Genomic DNA, 24,605 nt, shown 5'->3' on the forward strand with positions numbered 1-24,605 from the left:
TGTCAGGGCACATGTGAGAGGCAACCAGTTGATGTGTGTGTCTCTCACATCGGTGTTTCTCTCTCTCTGTCTCTCAGCCCCTCCATGCCTCCCTCCCACTCTCTCTGAAAAGCAATGAAAAAAATATCCTCTGGTGAGGATTAAAAAAGAAAGAAAGAAAAGAAAAGACTGGGTTGGTGGTGTCTCTGACCTAATGACAACCCTGACCATCCAAATAGTAAATCCCCTATTCAAGCTTAAAATGGACACAACAGAGAAGACCTCCTGCGACCCCAGTGGGCCAGGCTTGAAAGCCCGGTCATTGATCAAGTTCGGTGCACACATTTTCAAAGAAAGAACTGTAGTGAATAAACGTGAATTAATGACTATGCATTGGCAGGCCTTGGCGGGGGCATTTATCTACACACTGAGGCTGGCATTACAGATTCAGTGGGTTCTAAATGGCGCTTGTGAGCAGATGGAGAACCAAGGTCACTCCATCATTCAACTACCCCTATGGGCACCAGATTTTCTTCTTTAATTTTTGAGGTGAGGAGAAAGACGTGTTTCTTTCTCCTCCTAGTCCATTGACATGGCTGTGCACTTGGCTGGTGCCTATCAACAGAACCTTCTCAGCAATGATAAAACCAATCAACTATTGTGAATTTTGTAAGGTGTACAAAGGTATTGTAGAAAATATCCTTATTTTTTAGAGATGTATATCAAAGAATCTGGGAGTGAGTGTTATGATGTCTGGGATGTGATGTAAAATATAGGGGGAAAGACTGGTGAAGTAAGCATGGCAAATGTTTGTTTAATCTGGGTGGTGGGATATGGTGATGTATTACATTATTCCTTCTACTTTGTTTTAAAATTTTCATCATTTAAAAAATCATCAGCAACAATCAAACAAAAAGTTCAATCCACGCAAACCACCAAATGAATTAATAAATGACAATGAAAGAAAATGCACAAAAGAACAAATACAAATGCCTCCCCCTGAACAAAATGCTTGATAACACTAGGAATCGATAAATAAAATGGTTATAACTAGAAGATATAATTTTTAACCTCCCAATTGGTAAAAACAAATTTTTAATGATAAAGCACAGAGATCCTTGAAATATTCTCTTTCTCTTTCATTAGCTTATGGTAGAATCATAGATTCAACCTTTCTGAAAGTCAATTAGACAATTCATAGCAAAAGCCTGAAAACTGTGAATGCTTTTGTCAGTCAATTTATTCCAGTACCGTTTCTATTACCAACAACTTGGGAAAACAAAACCAAACACAACCCTTCATACCCATTAACAGGAGGCTGATTAAGTCTGTTATGACATGCAAACACTGAATACTATGCAAACACGAAAAGAACAATATTGAGTTATGTTTATTGACATGAAAAGAATATATTGCTAGTGAAAAAAGAGATTACAAAACTGTATATATAGTTGTAGCTGATTTTTATAGGAACATATATGTATATAAATAGAAAAAATTCAGCCAGGATATGCAGCACCAACTTAGCAGTGGTTGTCTGGGTAGCAGGACTGATTATTCATGATTATCTTTTATTCTTTATGTTCTCCTGGAAACAAACGTTATTTTTAAAATTTAAACAAGCTGCTGTATGCCTGAAACTAATATAATATTGAGTGTCAACTGTCATTGAAAAAAAATAAAAATTCAAAAAATATATATTAAGTTTTATGGTTTGGGATCCTTTATTTCTATTTTAAAAGAGACTCTTAGTCTTTTAGAAAGTAACCCAAGGGATAACATTGAAGGCAGTTGTAAAAGACATAGGCTGGGACAACTCCACCTAAGTTATGATCCCAGCAGGATCAGTCAAGTTCGGTTGTAGAAGGCCGAAAGGTATCGAAGGAAGAGGCTGTTTCAAATATCAGAACAATAGAGCACCTTAGGAAGAAAAAAAATATATTGGTGATTTAAAAATTTTATTTTCTTCTCTGAAAAGTACAAACACCTTCTCTTTAGAGTTATCTTAGAGGCGGGCCAACCCGTACAACCTAACACCACATTTTCAAGGAACAATTCCTGTCGCAGCGGCTGGCATTCATCCGCTGTGCAGCCGGGAAACTTCTCAGGACAGGGAGCACAATGCCAGGCCTTGTGAGGGCCACTGTGCCCGGGGCCAGGCCCCGAGAGCCCGAGCCAACCGCAGGCCACGGAAGTGAACCTGCATGTCCGGCCTGGCTCGGCTCGGCGAAATGTCAGCCTGCGAGGGCCCTGGATCTCCCGCAGGAATCTGCCTTTCTGCATAAACAAGGGCGGCGGGCCCTCGCTGGGGGAGCAGAGGATGGTGACCTCAGTCTCCCTGCAGGGACTCGGGACTTTGTCCCATGGAAGCTCTCTAGGGAATGCCAGTGAAATGTGGGTGCCCCGGGCCGTGGCATCATCCCTGAGGGCTTTTCAGCCCTCAATGGAGGTCAACCCTTGAATATTTGATATCTTTCTAGTAACAACCATAGAGACAGTCTTGAGAGCAAATCCCCGACAAGAGGAACAGCAGTGAGGCCAGCACCTCAGCCACACAGACCTTTGGGTCGTGTCACCTCTGCATCACCTGTCAAAGGTGACCAGGAGAGAATATAGGTTCTGGGTGTCTACTGACAGGGACCTACAGATTTACACTTGGTTCCTGACAGTCCGGAGTTATACAAACAAGATGGGACACTGTTGCAGAGGAGGGACAGGGGTGGGAGAGCCCATGGAACACAAAGAGGAGAAAGGTACAGCTCTCGTGCGATCTTGACAAGGAGATGTGAACAGGCCTCTTCACAGTCACACAACACAAAACGGTTCTGGCAGTGTAGTTTCAACGATAACAGTTCAATATAGATGTCACAGGGGCGCGAGAAAATGGCAGAGGGGCATCCCTAAGAACAAAGGAGTGTAGGGGTAGATCAAAGTACTGAGAAAGGTTTGGCGAAATAAGAAAAAGGAACCTTCAAATGGCAGCAATTCACAATGTTGTTTCAGACTTTTTATTTTAAGAAGTGATTCATTGTGTTCCAAGATTAGTTTTAATTTCTTTGAAAACTGAAAATGCAGAGGTCATTTGAAGAGTGTATGGCCAATGAGAAGAAACTCAAGTCAACATCTGTGTCGTAGCAGCTGCAGACTGTGGTGAAGGCTGTGCCCTGCACACGGAACCACATGAGGGGCACAATGACATCGCAGACATCAGAGGTTTACATATTTCTTAGGACAGTCTGCCAGTAGGTGGCAGTGTCTAGAGCAGGGGTGGGCAACCCCTGGTACAAGTGCCAAACATGGCACGCCAGTAACTTTTGCTGGCATGCGAAACCCTCTCTTATAATCTTCCATTTACAATTTTTTTCTTAATATTGACTTTTTCATTTTTCAGATAAATTCAGTGTAGGTGCATCTTAGATAAATAAATAATTTTACATAACAAGTTATCTTAAAGACCATAGACATGGATTGACGAGAGAGGGGAAGAGCAATTTCTATGCCTCTGCCTTAACTCTCCCTGCCTTCCTAGATCCAACCAGTGTTTTGGTTTCATCCACATACGCTTGTGAATCTTTGTTCTCAGTGATGGATTTTGTTAAGTCCTGTAATAGGAGTAGCCTGACGGATAAAAGTAGTAGCTCGTGCATATCTCTGAAGGTCATGAAATATAAACCTAATGTAAAATCTCTGTCATCAGTGGTGCAGCAGCAAAAGTCCCACTGATGATATCAAACGGAGTCATAAAGTTTTCTGTCGGTCTATCAGTGTACATGTATACATTAAAAAATAAATGTATTTTTCATCATCATATACTGTGTTTTTGTCACTCGAATGAATTTTATTATTTCTTCAAGGTTCTGCACATACGTACACCGTACACCTTAAGAGATATCAAGTAGGCGTAACATGTTCTCAAAAAATTAGGGTTGGCACGCAGAAGAATTTTGAGTCAGAGATTTTGCTGGTTTTGGCACGCATTCACAAAAAGGTTGCCCACCCCTGGTCTAGAGCAATGGTTCCCAACGTGGAGCACATGCCCCAGAGGGGGGCAATTTAATTTTTAAGGGGGGCAATTTGAGAATGAGTTATTAACTGATTTTTTTGCATTTCTTATGGTCCTAGGGGCCTCATATACAATATATAAATATATAATATGACATATTTATGCATTTCAGTTCTCTGTTATATGTTTTGAAACCTTATTTGCTATTTTTTCATATCACTTAATATTATTATTATTTTAACGATTTCTTCCTCAGTACTTCAACTGTCCTTTGTTCTTTTATTTTTCTCTTTCATGGATGCCATGTTCTTTGGAAGTTTGTTTAGACCAAAGTAATGGCCTTTTAGCATCCTCCACATTAATAAGAATATGTCACAGGGGAGGGAGGCATCAGGATTTTAGAGATGCTTAGGTGGGGCATGGCCAAAAAAAGGTTGGGAACCACTGGTCTAGAGGAAGGGCACTTTATTTTTCACCTGAGGATATTTTTCCATTGATCTTTTAGAGAGTGGAAGAGAGAGGGAAAGACAGAGAGAAATATCAATGTGAGAGAAACACATCTATTGGTTTGCTCCTGCATACACCCCGACCAGGGCCCAGGATGGGGAGGACCCTGCAACCAATGTACATGCCCTTGACTGGAATCAAACCCAGGACCCTTTGACCCGCAGGCTAGAGGAAGTGCACTTTAAAAAAGTTGCAATGGCCCACCAACAGCCTTGACCTCACTAAAAAAGCACTGAATATCCTAACCAAAGGATATACTGCCATGAAATTAGCAGTAATTTCCATATTTTAGAAATAGAATTCTCAGTGTATTTAATCTTAAAGCCATGAACTGTAAAGGGTTAAGAGAATCTGAGGAAAGCAACTCAAAAACCACCAATTTCATTTGCTCCCTTTCCTGTTTTCTTAATTGCCTCCGTCTAACCCAGAGTTCTTTATGTGTCATCTTTTACTTTTTAAGGTAATGGAGCATTGTTCTCTTGTGCCTTTCAAAAAACGTAAAGGGAAAATTGCACAAATTGAGGCAGCACATTATACTTTTACAAATTTGTGCAATTTCTATTACCGAATCATAAATATTTAAGGACACATTTCATCCAAACCCTCACACGGGGAAATTCTATATTGAACACTTCCAAATGCATATGTTTCTCAGTAAACACTGTAAGTGCCATTATCTAAATCACAGAAAAATAGCCTGCATTTCCAATTTTGAAAATTGTGCAAATTAAATGTTGGTCGGCACAGCATGATATAAATCTCCCTTTCTCGGATTTTCCCCACTTCTGCTTTTTAGTCTAGTGAGGGGAAAAAGGACAATTCAGGTAAACACTTCCTTGCTTTTGGAATAAAGTGTGCCAGGTGTGAGAAGTTTTTCTTATAGGCCTGCAATCTTATATCCCCAGGGACACTGAATTATTAATGGGGAAAGGAGAACAAATAACCAAGAGAGGGTTCTTGGCAGCCATTGTTTGAAGTCCATGGTGTTAGACAACATTGAGCATGTCCAATTCACCTGCCAGGAGCTATCTGACTCTGACTCTAGGGTTCCATTTTCCTCTTTCGATCTTATCCTGCACCTGGCTGGGTGATGGTCCATGTCAGAAGATGGAGATCTTTTTATTCCATTAAACTTTGGGATCTGGTTATGATATCACGCCTCATATATTTTCATCAACAAACAATCATAGTAGCTGGTTATCTGGTCCCTGTGGAACCCAGGCTTGTGCGGGGGAAGGAAATAGAAAAATCAGGATTTGGTTCATCTCTTAAGGGTTCCAGCCTTCTGTTCTCGTGGTTCTGGCTGGTCTGCCTTCCTATCTCATTTGTCAGGTCGGGTGGCGTTAAGAACACTCCGTCCACACACTATCTCAAAGGAGACACACGGGCTTCTTTACACTTGGATTGAATTTTCTAGACTCTAAGGTTAAACAGGCAAAGGAACGGCCGTTTTAGCATTTCCAGTGACGTCCCAACCAAGGGACTGATGCGATGGAGGTGCCGGAGGAGGGCATGCACGAGGGAGGAGGGGTGAGGTCCAGGCACTGGTGAGCAGGACCACATGAGCCCATCATTCTGGCTGCTACATAGATTGATTTTTTCTGCCTGGCCACATGGTGCACTTCGGTGATTGTTTTCCTCCTTTACTTTTGGGAAGATGATCCCAATTGAAGCAGTTGAGTCTAAGTTTTTAGGATTAAAAAAAAAAAAGACATTCTTAAACCAGTTCTTAAAATGTCTGGGATTTGCTTCAAAATAATCCAGGGAGAGAGAAGGGAACCAAAAGGAGAGGATGGATGAAATTATATGGGTTATGATAATTGCTCAAACTGAAGGATGAGTACATTCTGTAGTTTTGAAATTTTCCATTGTAAGAGTTAAAAAACAACAACACACCACACAAAACATGAGGCAGAGAACCAATGATCCAGAACTTGCTAGTTATTAGTTTCAACCTTTAGCTTCACCTAAGCCTCTTTTTAAACATTGCTAACAAGGAATGTGGTCTAACATCATTTTCTCTTTCCATATCTCCCCACCTTAGAGGTATTAACAAACAGCGCGATTGCCAATGGACAGCCGGGACCAGGGAGGCTGTGATGAGGAGGGAGGTGTAGTCACGGCCCGTGTGGGATGGAGAGTTCACTGTAAACACATCCACGGGCGTCATGTTCTCTTGGTGCCCGGCAGGGAAATCAGCCCCCCAAGTCTCACTGGTCAGCACAAATAAAAATGCCAACCTATAGAGCAGTGGTTCTCAACCTGTGGGTCGAGACCCCTTTGACGGTCGAACGATCCTTTCACAGGGGTCGCCTAAGACCATCCTGCATATCAGATATTTACATTACGATTCATAACAGTAGCAACATTACAGTTATGAAGTAGCAACGAAAATAATTTTATGGTTGGGTCACAACATGAGGAACTGTATTTAAAGGGCCAGAAGGTTGAGAACCCAGGTTTCATCCTGGGTGGCTACACTTTTCCTTAGTTCTTGTGGTTAGAATGAGAATCAAGTTCAATAATGATAAACACTTGTGGGTGAAGCCATGGGTTTATGAAGGACAGGGAGAGAGTCAGCTCCTTTCTTCAGTGTGGCCTGAATTGTCTCTCCCCTCATCCCCCCGGGTGTCAGACCCCATGAGCAGGAGGTGTCACTGAATCGAGGAGCTCATGCATCCATTGGTGTTGGAAGGAGCTTGATCGGAATACATCCCTGGGAGCAGCACCCCAGGGCTTCCCTTCCCCATTATACTTCATTGTTAAATTACTCCGTCTTAAATGTGCCTGGCAACTCGAAAACACGGTAGACTCTGAACTTGATTCCAATCATGAGCCATTGTTCTGTACAGTCAGAGGCTTCTAGGAAATCAAACATGAGAAATCTGATAGCTAACCAAACATCCCACTAAGTCCTTACAAATCTGGAGATATGGAAATGTGGAGATGATGCAGATCTTTCTGAAAAGTATCCCAAATATTACCTTAAAACATAACCTGTAAGTTGACCTTGTGCATATGAAATAAACCAGGACTCAAAAAAGGAGAGAGTTGGCATCCGCCCTCCCCCCATCTCTGCTATCAGTTAACTCAGGTTAAAGAGGATTTCTTGGCACAAAGTAGCTTGATTCTATTTCACCTGAAGTAATGAGGTGAGAAGGTAAAAAAAGAGGCCTATTTGAGGAGAGGCTAATTGAGTAAGTTGCCGACTCAAAGGAAAAATAAAAACACACGGAGGATTTTGTAGAAAAACAATAAACCAAGAATTCTGTAATACTGATTTCTGATCACTATTGCATAGGGTGGGGGGGTGGTGGTTATAGGCAGCACCTCTTCTTTTACTTTGGGCAAAAGATCTGATTTCTTCTTGCTCCCATCAGGAGAAGGGTTTAAGGATTGCTTCATTTTTGCCAAATGGCTAAAAAACGTTCTCTTCGATCCTGTAATTATGCTCTAGCTCCAGCCAAAGCAATTAAGGCCATGAGGCTCATTTCACTTGTTTGGGGCTAGTTCAAACCTCCTCTCCCCTCTTCCCAGAGAACACCTGAAAATCATAAAATAACGTGGTCTTGCCGCATACCTTTCTGTGATATAAATATTACAATGTGAGCTTAAAGAGCAGCAGGCAGCCCTAACCGGTTTGGCTCAATGGGTAGAGCATCGGCCTGTGGACTCAAGGGTCCCAGGTTCGATTCCGGTCAACGGCATGTACCTTGGTTGCAGGCACATACCCAGTAGGGAGTGTGCAGGAGGCAGCTGATCGATGTTCTCTCTCATCGATGTTTCTAACTCTCTATCCCTCTCCCTCCCTCTCTGTAAAAAAATCAACAAAATATTTTTTTTTAAAAAGCAGCAGGCAGCAGAGGACCTCCACAGGAGATGCTGCTGGGGTCCTGCTCTGTTCCCCGCCACCCTCCCCCCCCCCCGCACTCTCCAAGTTGCTGGGAGTGTGGGCTGCTCACTGTCCTCACCATCTGCGCCCCCTCCCGGGGAGGTCACATTTGCCCCTGCTGAAGTCCGAGAAATCTACGGGGCTGCAAGGAGCTGCACCCTTGCTTCGAAGCAGTATTCACTCTGGTGCAGTTCATCTTCCAGAATTCACTGTAGGACAGAGCAGAAGCTCGAATCCAGCTACAACCAATGCTTGCTCAGTGACCTCGCCTTCCTCTCCTGCCCCTGCAGGCTCCGGAGAGAACACTCCTCCATAAAGCCCTCCACAGCCACACCCTTCTCGGACTCTGCTGTCAAGGAACTTGGCCGGCGACACTTCAAGAAGCCCATGGAAGCCAATGAAAAGGAACATGTACTGTTTGTAGCCTGCCACCTTTCGATGTGTACCAATCTGGCCCATTTCATGTGTTTAACCCATAGACACAAGCACATACACGAAATAGCCTTCGGATTGCAGGCAGAAGGTAGGGTGGAATCTACAGCGGCCCACGTGTCCTATCTGAGCATCCCACTTCATAGAGGAAACAGACTTCCCACCGGCCAGACCCATTTCCCAGTGCAATGCGCAGGCCAGACCGCAAAACCCATTTCCCAGCCCTGCCCTTACCGGTGGAGACCAGGCTAACACCACTCTCCTGCTCTGTTAGCGGGAGGGTCCTTCCCTAACACTCTGTCACCTCTGTGTGAGGCAGGCTGGCTCTGTGCTCATTATTACTGTGTGATGTGTGTTGTTCTTCAGTTCCAGTTCATAGAATGAAAAAGAAAACACAACTCAGGAAAGGTTCCCCTGAGCCCCTTCCACGTGCCTGATGATGCTGAGGTCAATCCAGACCACGTCAAAGAGAAAAACATCGTGTGTCTCTTGTTGCAAGAATTAAAGGCACAAAACTAATCAACGCTCCCATGAGGGAGCACCCAAGTTTGTTCAGGGAAGCCAAGTTCTTTGGCTTAAAGCTTTCGCATCTCTCCGGAGTAACTCATCCCCAGCGGCGGGGTCTGCGCTTGCTGGCGCTCACCTCAGCCACTCAGAGTCCCATGGCCGGCAGCACTGGCTGGTCCCTCCTATTTGGCAGTCTGATGGGGCGCCCACTCTGGCCGACCTCCTCAAACTGCCTGTAGCCAGTGGCAAGCTTCCTTACCCACAGTTGTTAGCGATATCGGCTTTCCTGCAAGGTTTTTTATTTTTAAAGCACTGTCTTTCTTCTGCTTTGTACCTTTTCTGCCCTCCTACTAATACCATGAGATAAAACGCTGGGATTTCCTTGGTGACGGATTATCAGCCCACGGCCTCAGACCTACGTAGGAGCAGCTGCAGTGAGCACTGGTCTCCACCCCAGCAGGGCTGTCCTGAGACGCAGACCCAGCTCCCAGCCTCCGCTGGGCCACCCATTACACTCTCAGGCCCAGAAACTTCTGCCAAGAAAATAATACCTGCTTCACAAAGTGACCGTCAGGAGTAGAACACAGAAGCATAAGGGAACTCCCCAGCAAAGGACCCCTCTTGGATGTTTGATAAATATGAATGGCCCCCCCCCTTAGTGTCCTTGCTTGCTGTATTGTTTCCACCAACCAAAGTTCTCACACAATACGGTGGTAAGGGCATGACTCCTTCGAACCCGGTGGGGGAACATGGTTTGGGGAACAATGTTCGACATCGGTGTTCTGAGGGCCCCCACATCAAGGACCTACCTGGTGGTCGTGCGGATGGTATTTTCTTTTGTGTGATTGTGCTCTTTGCTCACTTTTTCTGGAAGGAGAAAGAATGAAACACGTCTCTTAGGTCATCCATATGCAACTGTGTCTTTAAGGCTTCGGCCAAAAGAGCCTCACCATTTCTCTCTTGTGGTTTTCTTTTTGGTTTCTCTTTTAACCAGCCGAACCCTCCCTGTCTCATTGGTAAAGACAACCGTCGGAAGCACGTAGATAGCATCCACAAAAACATGATTGAAAACCAATCAAAGGGAAAGGTTACCAACAACGTTCAAGCGTGTTGTCTGGTTTTAATCAGGCCTGAGGAAGTACATGTACACACACACACTCGTGCACAAAGATAGTGATTTCTACTGGATCTTTCCCCGGCTGAAAATTTCTGCTCCCCTCTGATTCAGCAGGAAAACTGCCGTTGTTGCAACCGTACCTCTCCTGACTTCGATGGCAACCTTTGCGCATTCTGTACCGTCGGCCCCTTTGTGAGAGGGGATATGAAAACAGCCGTAAGACCTCTGGGTGCTGCAGCCACCGAGCGCTGGCGCTGATAAATGTCACACGGGCCGCAAACTATCCTTAGACAAGGAGAGGTAGACCCTCCCTGCCTCTGTCTCGAGGTCTGTCTCTACCAGCTGTCAGGAATTATTTAATTAGCTTCCAAGAACACAAAAGCTGAACTCTGGCCTCCCCCACGCAGTTCAAATGTGAAGATTCTGCCCCGACTGTCACAGCTCTCAATGGCTTCTTTTAAGTGTCCAGAGAAAACCCGGCCAACTCTACAAGGGTTTCAGGTTTCAACGGCAGGGCAACTAAAAAAACCACCTAATCTTAACGGATTTGGGGAAAAAATTCAACAAAGACGTACCACATCTGTTCCATGCTCTGTAACAAGAGTCTGGAGCTGCTGCACGCCAGTTTGCGGGGACAATTCCTTTCTGTCCACTCGCCAGTGACAATGAGGGTGAATTTAGATTCCCAGGCAGTGTTCTTTTAGAAAGCAGGAAATTGGGGCTAAATGACTTGCCTGAGGTCACCCGGGCAGTTGTGGCAGCGCCAGGGTGAGAACTCTCAGACACAAAGTTTCGAGCTGATAGCAGACTGTGATAATGGACTCTCAGAGACGAGACTCTGAAAAGAACCTCACAGGCCCCACTTGTGCCAATTGTAACTGCTAAATCATCGTCCAAGTTATACTGTTTTTAGAGATTTTTAAGCCTGTATATATAAAAAAAGCACCTTGCACGTTTTGGAGCTCACAAAGATCTGTGTCCTCTTAAGCGGACAGAATGAACTATTTCCACCATGGCAGAACTCTGCACAAATACAGTCCTTGATTGAGAACCTGGAGGCTTCCATTTTCAGCACCAACTATAGTGTCACAGGTGTGGGGGGTGTGACTGGGCCCATGGAAGGTGGACTATCATGGTGGCACACAGATTCTAGCTCCTTTTCTCTTTCCTGGTATTTTTCTTAGCGGGAAAAACAAGTGAATACTTAAATAATGAGGCACTTAATGGGTGCTTTAAATTTGTTATCCATCACAAAGAGCTCATCTAACATTAATAACAAACTTTACTGATGCATGGACTTCAATATAGACCTGACTGTGGACAAGGGAGGTACCTCTATGTAAATCTAAATCTAATACGTGTTCGTATCATCAGCCTCAATCATGTTCAGACACTCTGTTAAGGACAGAAGTATGCAGTTTGAAAGAGTTAACAAAGGGAAAAATGTAGGTACTAGAACGCTCAGCTATTCTATCTAGACCCTTAGCCGAGCTGGTAATTACTGCACTTTTGAATTCCAAGTATTTGAAGTAGACATAGTTGGTTTACAGAAAACCTTCTACTAGGCTAGAGCCAGAAAGAATCCTCACTCTTCAACTTTTGCTTTTTCCTTTCCTTGATTTTTTTTTGCGAGATACAGTACAATCTCATTAATTCAGACCACACTAATTTGGAATTCATGGTAATGCAGTCACTGTTGGAGTAAATTGAAGTTTATCTTTTGCACATTAGAAGGGAAAAAAAAGGCTGTTAATCAGATCAACTGCCTAAACAAAATTAGAGGTGAGACGTGTAGCCTAGTCAACAGGGATCGTTTGCACAGGATTGAATAGAGTTCTAATTTCAAACGATTCTTAACTATTTATTAAAGAAAGTTTGGCAGGAGTTCAACTTGGCAACCTTTTATTAACTGAGTTTGAGTTGCAGTAGGCATGTCCGAGGAACAAAACTGATTTCTGTCTAAAAACAAATCCTATCACGTGGGTGTTTTTGCTTTGGGCGGCTTTCCTCACAATTATTCCCAATGATTGACATCTTCCTGCACACACACATACCTGACAGTTGAAACAGGAGCTCGGAAGCCATCTTCACAGAGATGTCCTGACTGAAGAGGTTCCTCTCTGGGGGCACCCTGCCCTCTGGCAGCTTCTGTAAGGGTTCGGTTTTCTCTCGCCCGATTAAAGTGCTATAGCCAACATTCCGGCTGGGTGATATGGAGACATGCGAGTCCTGGATGTCAACCTCCATGGGCTCCTCTTTAATCTTCATGGCCTGGCTTTCCTTGTAGCTTTCCGCTGCAAGCAGGTGCATGAAGAGAAACAAAAACACCAGAGTTTCTTAATTTGGAACCAAACCCAGTTTTCTGATCTCGGAGAAAACAATGAGGCGGGAGTGAGCAGCAGTTTAGAAGAAGATGCAGCGATGCCAGCCAGGCCAAGGGACCCCACCCGTGCACGAATTTGTGCACTGGGCCTCTAGTGTTAATATAATGACTCTCTCCCCCTATTTTTAAAGTTCTGATGATTTTTTTCTTTCTCTTCTAGGGCACCCAAATTAATAAAGGATAAATTCAGTCGATTCAACTAAAACATTTACACCTTGCTGGGAGGGAGTAATCCTCAAGACCACCTAGGAAGTTAATTGCAGCCCAAGGATTAACATTTAGAAAAACAGCACTCTTACAGGTTATAATAACAATTCAATTTACGGACTGCGCTTACTTTAGGTGTGACTGTTAGATGTGTGGTCTCTAGTCTGAAACACACATTCACTTTGCAAGGCTGGAGTGTCTTTGTGTCCAGGTGTCCCTTAGAGCTAATGGCAGAATATCTTTGAAACAAGGTGAGGCAATTAGCTCAGCCATTAATTGGGTCACTTTAAAATAAGGCCACCACAAATAACTTTCAAATCAATAAGCATTTATTAGTAACTATTGTGTACTCAGCATTCCAGAAAACAAAAAAACAAAAAGAACTCAGACAGACAGATAGATAGACAGAGTAGTGAATTGCATGGTGACCTCCCCAAAAGATATATCTATGTTCTAACACCAGGAACCTGTGAATGTAATCTTAATATGAAAAAAGGTATTTGTAGACATGATTAAGTTAAGGATCTCAAGATGAGATCATCCTGGATATCCAGTAGGCCCTAAATCCAATGACAAGTGTCCTCATAATAGACAGAAGAGAACAAGACACAGACACAGTGGAAAAGGCCATGTGAAGACAGACACAGTGCCCCGCCCAAATGTATATGTTGAAACCTAATCCCCAATGAGATGGTATTTAAAGGTGGGGCCTTTGGAGGTGTTTAGGTCATAAGGGTGAAGTCCTCATGAGTGGGATTAGTGCCCTTATAAAGAAGACCCCAGAGAGCTCCCTCACCACTTCCACCGTGTGAGGACATAGTAAAAAGACACCTGTCCATGAACCAGGAAGAGGGTCCTCACAGACACCAAATACTAGGACTCTGATCTTGGGCTTCCCAGCCTCCAAAACGATGAGAAATAAATCTCTGTCATTTACAAGCCACCTGGTCCATGGTGTTCTATGAAAGTAGCACAGAGACACTGAGGCAGAGACTGAAGTTATGCAGCCACAAGCCAAGCATTGCCTGGGGCTCCTAGACACTGGAAGAGGGAAGGAAAGATTCTCCCCCAGAGCTTTCAGATTTCAAACTTCTGGCCCCTAGGCCATGAGGGAATACATTTCTGTTGTTTTAAGCTACCAAATTTGTGGTGTTTGGTGATGGATGGATGGATAGATAGATAGATAGATAGATAGACAGATGATAGAGCAACAAGAAAAATATAAAGCAGATGTTGATCTATGGGACAGTCAGGGGATATGAAGGGGGGAAATCTCATTGCTGTACACTGGGTGATCAGAGAAAACTATGTTTTCCTTGCTAAGCATGAGACAAGTGAAAGTCAGGGACATGTATAGTTTATTAATTTGCAATAAAGAAGATAGAGGAGCATTTTTAATTAAATGATTAAAATTAATATGGTGCTATCAATAAGCTCTTATGTAAGAAGGGTGCTAATTGTTCTTTTTTTCCGTCTTGACAGATTACACATGCTTCTCAGGGAAAACTACTTGTTTTTTGTCAGCAACTAAACTGCAGGCAACTGTTATACTTAATTTAGATCCCCTCCCCCCTCCCCTAACTCTGCCAAGCTGTTTTATCTCTGTATGTCTGCGAAGCCACATTTCCTGATTCAATCCAGCTTTAAAAAAATAATATAAAGCTTTGCAAGTTACATGCTTAACTTCTGTGCCTCTACCTCCAGTCCACCTAATTCTTCCTCGAGTACCAACCACACCCCCTGCCCTCTTAGGTTCTGGTGACCTGACAGCCATCCCGACCTCCAGCTGGGTCACCCACTGCTGCACCACAACACCCATTTCCCTCTTTGTCTTCCCTCAAAGTGCTTTTATTTTTAATATGGAAAATAAACAATGGGGTCAGTGTCACAGGTACATAATGCTGTCTCTGAACCCTGCAAGTCACTCCCAAGCCTGAAGACAAACACAAAGGAATACTGCAAAGAGATTAATTTGGTTAAAAAGTAAATAAATCTCAACAGCAAAGCTAGAAAGAAGCTCCATTATTCTCTTCCCCCCCCCCCCGGCCATACACACACACATGCACGCACTCACACCTCTCCCCAGCTTTGCTCCTGGATTAAAAACCACTTGGCCATTTGCACCACTGAATTTAATGAAATCGTTTTAAAAAGCTACTTGGGATAATTTCAAGGATGATTTCCATGAAGTACTTTCTGCCCTTTCTTATGACAACCCTTGACCTTTCAAAAATGCATAAAACACTGGCCACTGATAACATCCTTTAGCGTTCTGGACTCTAAACTCACGGAGAGAGCTTTCAAACAGACATCTCAATGGGCAAGTGAGAAGTAATGCAATAAATATTTAATATTTTACAGTCCTAGCTCTTCTAGGCATTACTGCCAAGTGTTTTCTCGCCTTCTTGTTTTAAGCAGGGTTTCTCCACCTCAGCGCTGCTGGCATTGGGGGCCAGGTGCTTCTTTGTTGTGGGAGGGTGTGTGATGCACTGGAGGATGTTTATGGACAAGCCTGGTCTCCACCCACTAGATGCCAGTGTCACCGTCCCCCTAGTTGTGACCCCACAAATAACTCCAGACGTTGCCAGTGTTCTCTGGGGAGCAAAATCACCCCAACTGAAAACAACTGCTATAAAGTTTTTTTCCACATTCTAGTTTTCAAACCCCTCCTCCCAAATTCAATCAACACCCAGGGCTTTAAGGAAGAAAGAAAAAGCTCCTCAAGAGCTGTAGCTTATTGTTTTTGTTTTTCATTTAATTTATTGGGGTGACAATGGTTAATAAAATTATATAAATTTCAGGTGTACAATTCTACCATACATCTTCTGTATATTGTGTTGTGTGTTCACCACCCCAAGTCAAGTCTCTTTTCATCACCATGTCCCCCTTATAACCTCTTCCCCCTCTCTCACTCCCCTTTCTCTAAAGTTGTAGCTCTGGCTCCTGGTGTATTCATCACCATCACAGCCAGGTGTGGGGCAGACTGGCCTAGGATGCAGGAGGCAGGCTGACTTGGGAATAGGCTGTTTGCTATAGATCCCACTTGGTCCCCGGGCCAGCTCTTCCTCTTCAGCCTGGGGTGTTGGAACATAACAATGGTTGAATGAATCATTTCACTGACTTAGCTTAGACTCCCACTCTCAGGGACAGGTCTACACATCCAGGATTTTATTCTTTTGCATCATCTTCCTCCTCCATGCACATGATAAATCCTTTTAGAATCTCTTCCTAAAATAACAGGACAAATAATAATTTTACCCCAAGTGGCCTATACTGTTATTCCAAGAAAGAAATGGGCACATGAAAAAAGATGAGACCGTGTTAACAGTAGGTTATGCCCGGGAGGTGGTTTGCAGGTGACTGTTTATTGCAATGCTTATTTGTATTCTGTAATTTTTTGATTAAAAATATAGACATTTTGTCATTTATCTAAATTTTTAAAAAATGAGAAAGAATTATATATGCCCAGAAAACCTGCTAAGTCCTCTTTAGACGCGGTTAGAACACTGTGTGTGCAGGTAGCATCGAAAAAGTTGGTCTGTGAATCAGATACACCCTCTTTAAATGCTGCTTGGCAATGGGGGGGAAGGGGAGCAATGAGAATGCAATAATTCTGTCTTTTCTACCTTCATAAGCATAATTCATACCAGCCATCAAACGTATTATTTCACTCACCAGTCATTTGGTCATTCTATAATCTTATTCAAATGTCTACATGTGCTAAGTACTATGATATATGATGCGTGGGACACAGAGGTAAATAAGACATAGTTCTTTCCCTCAAGCAGTTTAAAATTAAATGAAAGATCAGACAAGTACAAACAGCCTCTAATGCAAAAAGTAACATTAAAAAATACAGTGTGGAAAGAGGAGTCAAGGAAGACCGTGAGCCAAAGCACAGAAGAGGAATTGTACTCCCTCTGGGGTGTTCGGGGAATATGGTTGTCTGGTTTGGCTGGGGAGCCCATACTGAGAGGTGGAACTGGCACCTTGAATAAGCAGGACTCATAGGGTGTAAACATAACAGCAACTCTTATGTTTTGTCACTCATTGTCTCTTTAAACCTGCCTGGTAGGAAGAGTTCCTCCCCTCTCCCTGGGGGAAAGCTCAGGCAGGCCCATACCTGATACTTCTTAGATGATACAAAGCCTTAAAACCCTTTTAAACAGCAAAACAGTCTTGATTCAGAATCCAGAAGACCCAATCCCACGTGTTAATTCACAGTTCAGCCTTCCTTTGAGGATAGTCCTTCCCGCTGTCTGGAGGAGTCTACTGGTTACCTGTTTCAGGGGGAGGGGAGAGTGTGGTGGGCTCCCCCCTCCTAGAGCCTTCTACCCAACATACCAGCTGCCCTTGCAGACCCCAGAGAAGGCCTAGAAGCCTAGGGGGAGGGGGGAGAAGAAGTGAGCGGTGAGAAAGGCCTTACTTCACTCCCTGCTCTGGAATGTTTTACCTTCTGCAGGCCAGCCGGTGTAATGGGATTTGTGCATGGGATCTTGGAGATCTTCGGTCTCTCCCTGCACTTCCCTTCACCTGACTGAACTCCCTCTTGCCGGGGTCACTCATTTCTTCCACTGACCCTAGGAACCCACCTCTTCACTCCCATCTCCTGTTGTGTTGAGGGACCATCAATTCTCTCGGCAGCCCCACTGGACAGCATTTAAATCAATGCCCACGATGCCAGCGCTCTTGTGGGAACCTAGTCTTTGTCGAGGACACAGGAAACAGTGCCTTTTATTTGACCAGACAAAGAGGGCAAGCTCAGGCCCCAGGCAGCACGCTCGGCCACCAAAGCGCTCGGCCACCAAAGCGACTGGCCATCCCGGGTCTCACCGCCTAGATTTCCCAGGCAGGCGCTGGGCACCAATCCACCAGGCTCCCCAGCTGAGGACAGCACAAGGCAGACTGCCTAATTGGTGTCCTTTAAGCCACGCTCTCTAGTTCCCTGCATCCATCCATCCCCTCTCCCCTGCAGCGGGGGAACTGCAACACAATTCTCTCCACGATCCCCTTGACCCAAACTTCAATAACCTTCTGCTTTTATATTCTCTCAACTTGGCCAAGAGGTTCAAGAGTTTGTGTGTAAGGTGGGTTGGGGAGGGGATAAAAGATACATAACATGAAATTTGTCATTTTAAATATTTTTAATTTTTAAAATATATATTTTTATTGATTTCAGAGATGAAGGGAGAAGGATAGAGAGATAAAAGCAATAATGATGAGAAAGAATCATTGACCGGCTGCTTCCTGCACCTTCCTACTAGGGATCGAGCCCGCAACCTGGGCATGTGCCCTGACAGGGAATCGAACTTTGACCTCCTGGTTCATAGGTCGATGCTCAACCACAGAGCCACGCTGGCCAGGATAACCTTTTTTAAGTGTACAGTCCATGGCATTAAGCAGATCCCACTGTTGTGCAGGCATCGCCACCATCCACCTCCAGAATGCTTCCTCGTCCCCAAATGAAATTCTACCCATTAAACACTGTCTTCCCATTTTCCTTCCTACCAACCTCTGTACCCATCATCTATTTTCTAACTCTGGCGAGTGCTTTTTTAAAAATATCCTTCTGCTGTAATCTCGATGCCGAAGCCAAGTCTTCCATTTGACATACTGTTTAACAAAAAGTGTCAGATTATATTCCACAGAAATAAAATTGGAGAGGTAGGTAGGGGCAGAATGTGGACTCTTAGGTCCTGGGCCCAGAAGCCTGCCCTGATCGGGGAGGTGTGCACAGGGGGCGGTGTGTGTGTGTGTGTGTGTGTGTGTCACATGGTCAGGGTGCATTTCAGAAGAAATGGAGGGAGCACCTTGTCTCATCTGAGCATGGAGACGATGAGGGCCTAACCAATGGTCATGAGGACGGAAAAATGAATGAGACAGTCCAGAGGTTGAATGGGGAGGAACTGGTGGTGGAGAATCTGAAGGGAGAATGAAGGGACCAATGTGGGAGAAATTATGAAGAAACTTTGCACACGGCCTGCATAGAGGGTAGTGGGATTGAAAAATAATAATTCTATGACTTTGAAGCCTTGAGATTTGGAAGATGGTACTAATAGGAGTAAGAATACAAAGAGTTGGGTTGGGGAAAAAGACAAAGGGAAATTTTCAGTTCTGTTTTGGCAAAGTATTTATGATTCCTGCAGGAAGTGGGCTTCCTGATGGCTTCCGGGCAGCAGGAGACGCCACAGCGACACACTGAGCAGGGGTTGTCTGAATCCGGGGACTGGGTGGGGTCAGCCAGTGAAGAGCACGTGGGCAGGTGAAGTGTTACCTTGACTCTTAGAGACGAGGAGGAAGAAAAGAAGCGAGGAAAAGAGGTGGAGAAAAGAGGTCCATCATGGTGTGTGCCATGGCAGCCCAGAGAAAAGGGGAGAGGTTTACAGGCACCCCCACAGGAGCCTCCTGCTTCCCGCCAGCACCGCTCCATTCCCGCCCTTGGGTTTCGGTCCCTTTACTATGATGCCTTTCCTTAGTGTCTGTCCCACAGCAGCCCCAGCCCCATGGTGTCCCTGCACCGCTCTCAGCACTCTTCCACGTGCCTTCACGCTCCCCCAGCACTGAAAATTCCCACTTGCCTGGATGTGCCATGCGGTTGCTCACCCTTTTCCCTTCTTAAATACCCTATTCAGAGTCCAACACTATTTCTATGTCCCTCTGTGAGCAGCATTCCTTTCTCTCTCCTGACTGGCGCTCTCCCTGCTCTCTCACCTCTACACTGTACCGACCTTGCATACTGTGGTCACTGCAATGATCATTTATGGGTCCGTTGCCCTCTGGACTGAGCTCTCAGGGAGAGCTAGATGCTTATTCATCTTTCATCCCCGAGACTGTGCACAGGGCCCGGCACATGCGATATGCTTAATGCACGTTAGTCACCCGAAGCGTTGCTGGGAGCAGGCGTGCAATGCTATGCTCCCTCTCCTGATCCCCAGTCTGCCACAGACACTCACACATACTAAGGACAAAGCAATGGCACTGAAATAGACAGTAACAAGTGACCGCTCTCTCTCTAGACTGCTCACTGTCACGGTCCTGAACTAGACGTGTTTTACAATAATGAGAAGCTTCAAAGAGCCTCTAGAAGCAATGGCAACTACGCCGTGTGGGAGAAACTCACTTTCTAGAGGGATATTCCTGTCAATCAAAAAAGTTAAAAATCTTTCCTCTCCAACCTGTCGTCCTCAAAGACACAAAGTTCTTGGTTGGGCATAAAAACGCTGTCCAGGTATAAAACTTGATGCCTGTGGGCGCCGGAGTCATTCCTTAACACTCTGTGAGCAGCGTGTAGGCTGAAGGGAAGCGGAGTGAAACAAAGGACCAGGAACAAGAAGTGAGATCACACAGCAGCATCCTATCGCGGGGCCTGCCATCTGATAAAGGTGAGCGGCCTTCTCCTTTCATTTTCTCTTACTTGATTCTGCCTTTGCCCAAATCAAAATGGAATGAAGAGCTGGGCTGGGTGTCCTTGGTGGCACAGGGAGAGGCAAGGATGCAGGCCGAGATGGAAATGCTACTCCACAGAAGCTGTGCATCAGAGTTGGTCTCAGGTGGGAGCGAATCAGCCTCAGGCCACAGCCTTCCCTCACTCTACATGCTATCACAGAACAGCAGCACACGCAAACCGAGACACATCTCATGTTCTTCAAAGGACTGGATTGTGTGTGCTTCCCCACTGGGATTATACAGGAAATTTCATTCTCCTGTACGGTGTGGCCTTGGTCCATCTGCACTGTGCTCAGAGTCCAGTGGTCCTCAGTGGGGACAGGCTCCCAGTCCTGCTCTGAGGAATGAAACCCGAAGCCCAGCCTTTCCCACGGGGGCTGCCACAATCCAGAGGAAGCACAGGCTCTGGTCAGTTACCCACTTTCCCTACTGACATATTGGTCATCTGTTCCTGGGGAGAAAGAGAGGAAACTTTCTCCATGAGAGGAACCAGTGGTGGGGCAGACTTTTCTCCGGTTCTTCTAACACATGAGAACCTTCCAGAACAGCATTTTCTAGCCCCCTCTTCTTGGAACAGTGGAGTGGGAGATTAATTCTCTGGAATGGACAAAACACATGGTCTACAGGATAACAGGCACAGTGGGCATGGGTGCTAATGGTGTGGGGTAGGGAACTGAACTTTCTTCCTCCCTGAATTAAAAAGAAAAAAATAGTACTCTTCAACAGAAGAGCCCAACAATGACCTCCAATACACAACACACACACACACACACACACACACACACACACACCAGAACTGAGCAAACCACGAGACCAATTCAATGTCTAAAAGAAAGACAAAACAAAAATTTGCACAAAATTAAATAATGCATTCAACAATCAATTAATTACTGGTAAATTAAATCATCTTTCCAGGTGGTAAAGCCAGTCTTCACAGTAATCTAAACATTAGGAGGATTCTGTTAAAATGATGAGGCTAGGTTTTTTGTATGTCCCTTCCCTCTTACACACACACACACACACACACACACACACACACCACCTTTTTGATTCCTGAAACAATCATAAGATACTTTATTAGACTTGACCTTTTGAATTGAATCACCAAAATTATTAATTAACCAGCATTTGCCTTCTATTATCGGTATACTACCTGGCGACTTAAGAAGGAGAAATAACAAACATTGAAGAATCAGCTATGCATGCTAGAATCCACAATCAGACAGAAGTAAGCAGGGGGTCAACTTAGAATCAAGTTCTTAGAAACACACAATGAGCAGCCCCAGGTGTTCCATTTCACTAATGGTTCTGAATTTGCAAAGAACAAATCCGCCCTGAAAAAATGGAACTTGAACTTTGAAGGTAATAAAGGGTTAGTGAGATCTGGAAGTTCTCTTTCAGGGGCCCCAGGGACATATTTTCCATCAGCGCGAAGTACTAGCTGCTTTCTTCATCTGTCGATTTTGAAGTCAGTCTTCATTCGCATCCCCTATTCCAGCAAGCAATGCCCCGGGGCCTTGGCTGAGATGCCTGGGCGTTTGCTACTGTTTTCAGACTGGCTACAAAACTGGGCCCAAGGTTGTAGCACAGGTTTTGGACTTGATTCTGGGTAAGATACTGCCTAGCATGAAGCTACGTGGGAGGTTCCCGTGACACAAAGGAAGGTCTCTCAAATAATCACAAGTCAGAATGTCTCCATTACATTTCACTGTCGTCCCTTTCGCTTCTTTCCAAATGGCAATCAAGAGCTTCTGCCACCAGCCGTCATGTGGAGTGGCTCAGGCATTAGCCGTTGAACTCTGAGAGTCCCGGTGTTAATGTAAAACCTCTCCCCAATCATCTTGTTTTCTTTTCATTTGATGATTTCACTGGAAATTAGCTAAAGAGGTGCATTTAAACTGTATGTCTGCCATTTGGTAACATTCCAAATGATCTCATTTTTAAAAAATTAACCTATTTTTCATCTAATGTCCAGAATATGCTTTTCTTGTCTCACATTTTTTTAAAAAAGAAATAGGGTCAATTAAAGTATCTGATCTAACCTTAAAGCTATTTAACATCATTATCCTTGGCCATTTAATAAACCTAAGCCCTGTTCACCTCATTTGTTATGATTAATAAGCTTTCCTCTATCGTTCCATGAACTTGAATGCTAAGGAGGGGTGCAGGTGTCAGTTTTAAACCAAATTCCTGAAAGATTCAATAGAATTCCTGCTGACATAAAAAATTTACCAAAAAGCAAGGTCCATCTCTTGTCAAGTGCCTTTTGCACAGAGAGGGGAGAGAAGGGCAGAGGGGGTCCTTCATGCCGAAAGAGAAGAAGGAGCAAGCAAAGAGTTTTACTTAATTATTGAGAGTTTTACAAAACTTTTGAAGTATTTTCCACTAACAGGTGGTTAAAGGGCTTTAGTATATGCAGACGAGTTTAAAGGACTTTTCTTAGGTGGTGCTAAATCTTACTGAGTCAGTCACCAGGGTATGTATCTCTGTTGAGACATCCTGACTACACAGCCTTCATCGGGTGATGTTTCTAGCAGGCAGGGAAGGGCAAGGAAGGGCCGGTAAGCATGGAGCAGAGAGCGGAACATGCCAGAACAACAGAGACTAGAACCCAGGCACTAACAAGAGAGAGGAGTGGGTTCCAGTAGATGGGATGGGAGGAGAATGCAGGCTCCATGAGGCAAAGGGCACGGTGCTATTCGCCTTCGTATCCCTGGTGCTCAAAACGGGGCTTGGAAAACAATAGGAGCTCTAATAATATTTGTTGAATGGATGCATAAGCGGAAAAAAAAGCAAAAAGGAAAATGAAGATCACAGAAAATAAATGGAAAGATAGAATGAGAAGTAAAGGAAAGTTAAAGTATAGGGTTCACTTAAACCCCAACAAATCTTTGCATACTTTTGCCAAAAATCAAGGCAAAAGTATGATAGTCTAATAGCCTATGATGAATGAGCCTTTGCCTGTGATAGGGCCCCATCCCTAGTACCATGCCCGTGGGAACCCCTGGACTGAGGGTGGGACCATCCGATGGTGGAAAATGATCTCTCTGGGCTCTTAATTTCACCTCATGATTCTTGGAGACACGGAGTACATGAAGCCTTCACGTAGTATTTTGGCTGGGTTTCAACCTTCTTTTCCAAACTTTTTTTTTTTTTACAATCAAAGCTATTTACAAGTATGGTAAGTGACTCATTTTTATTCCCCTTCCTCTCTCTGTTCTTGTGTCCTCTCTAGAGCAGGTGGTGAAGAGCAAGAAAACAGAGGGAGAGGTCACCAGCCCTCAACCGAGAACCAGGCCCTCACACGGGCACACTCACTGTCTCACAGGATGACTGCTTTAGGCTGGGGGTGTCTCCAGGGAAGCGGAGACAGCGTCAGACAAAAAGAGCTTTCCAATGTGAACAATGTTTCAGGAGGAAATGCTTTCAACAGCACTCGGATGGGGTAAACACGGTGCAAAAGGTTTGCTTTAGCAGGAGCAATGGAAGGGAGATAACCATCTGTCTTGATTAAACTACCCTCCAAGTCCCCCGTTTTCTTCTTCAGTCCCTACAGCTCTTTAAAAAAGGGCAGAAGAAGACAAGTATTGTCTACATACTACCAATATGTTGGTTACATAAGCATTGATGGATTCCAAGCAAAGGTTCCTATCAATATTCAAAGACACAGCGAGGGGTGATGATTCTGCTTTCACAGTCAGTCCCCCAAATCACTGTAATTTCACGGCTGGTCCCCATGAACCCTTCAGCTCTGACGGTCTCTCTCCCTCTCGGCTGCAGGGTATTAAATGTACGTTGGGCGACATGTATGTGGACCCCAGGAAGCCTGCAGTGGGCCTGTCCACATGAATGTCCCGGCTCCAAAACAGAATTTCTGGGCGTGACAATGGGGAAGTGTGTGTGTATATTTAAGTGTTTGTGGGGATAAGGAAGGTGGTAGCAGGGCGTAAGCAAACATGTTTGTGATTTGTTCTTTACACAGGTGTCCCCATCACCTGATTTCCGACCGCAGATAAAATGTGGGGGGCGCGTGTATAGTCAGTCACCTCCCCTATTTCTCCAGTGGTGGATGTAAACGACACACGCATGCGGCAAACCAGGGGAAACCAGGGAAAGTTGTGACTCCAGCTGC

At 44.6% G+C, this 24,605-nt stretch overlaps 1 protein-coding gene across 4 annotated transcripts in view; it reads right to left on the bottom strand.

The window, feature by feature from the left end:
- ZNF827 (zinc finger protein 827) overlaps positions 1-24,605 on the bottom strand; it is a 162,056-nt gene that overhangs the window by 62,678 nt on the left and 74,773 nt on the right. For all 4 annotated transcript variants that reach the window (XM_006081747.3, XM_014455597.2, XM_023754853.1 and 1 more), the window contains exons 6-7: positions 12,492-12,731; positions 10,130-10,187 (exon numbers count right to left, since the gene is read on the bottom strand). In XM_006081747.3, coding sequence (XP_006081809.2) covers positions 10,130-10,187; positions 12,492-12,731 — 298 coding nt within the window. The remainder of the gene's footprint in view (positions 1-10,129; positions 10,188-12,491; positions 12,732-24,605) is intronic.

This window comes from Myotis lucifugus, unplaced genomic scaffold (assembly GCF_000147115.1).
Source record: "Myotis lucifugus unplaced genomic scaffold, Myoluc2.0 scaffold_1, whole genome shotgun sequence".
Taxonomy (NCBI): Eukaryota; Metazoa; Chordata; class Mammalia; order Chiroptera; family Vespertilionidae; genus Myotis; species Myotis lucifugus.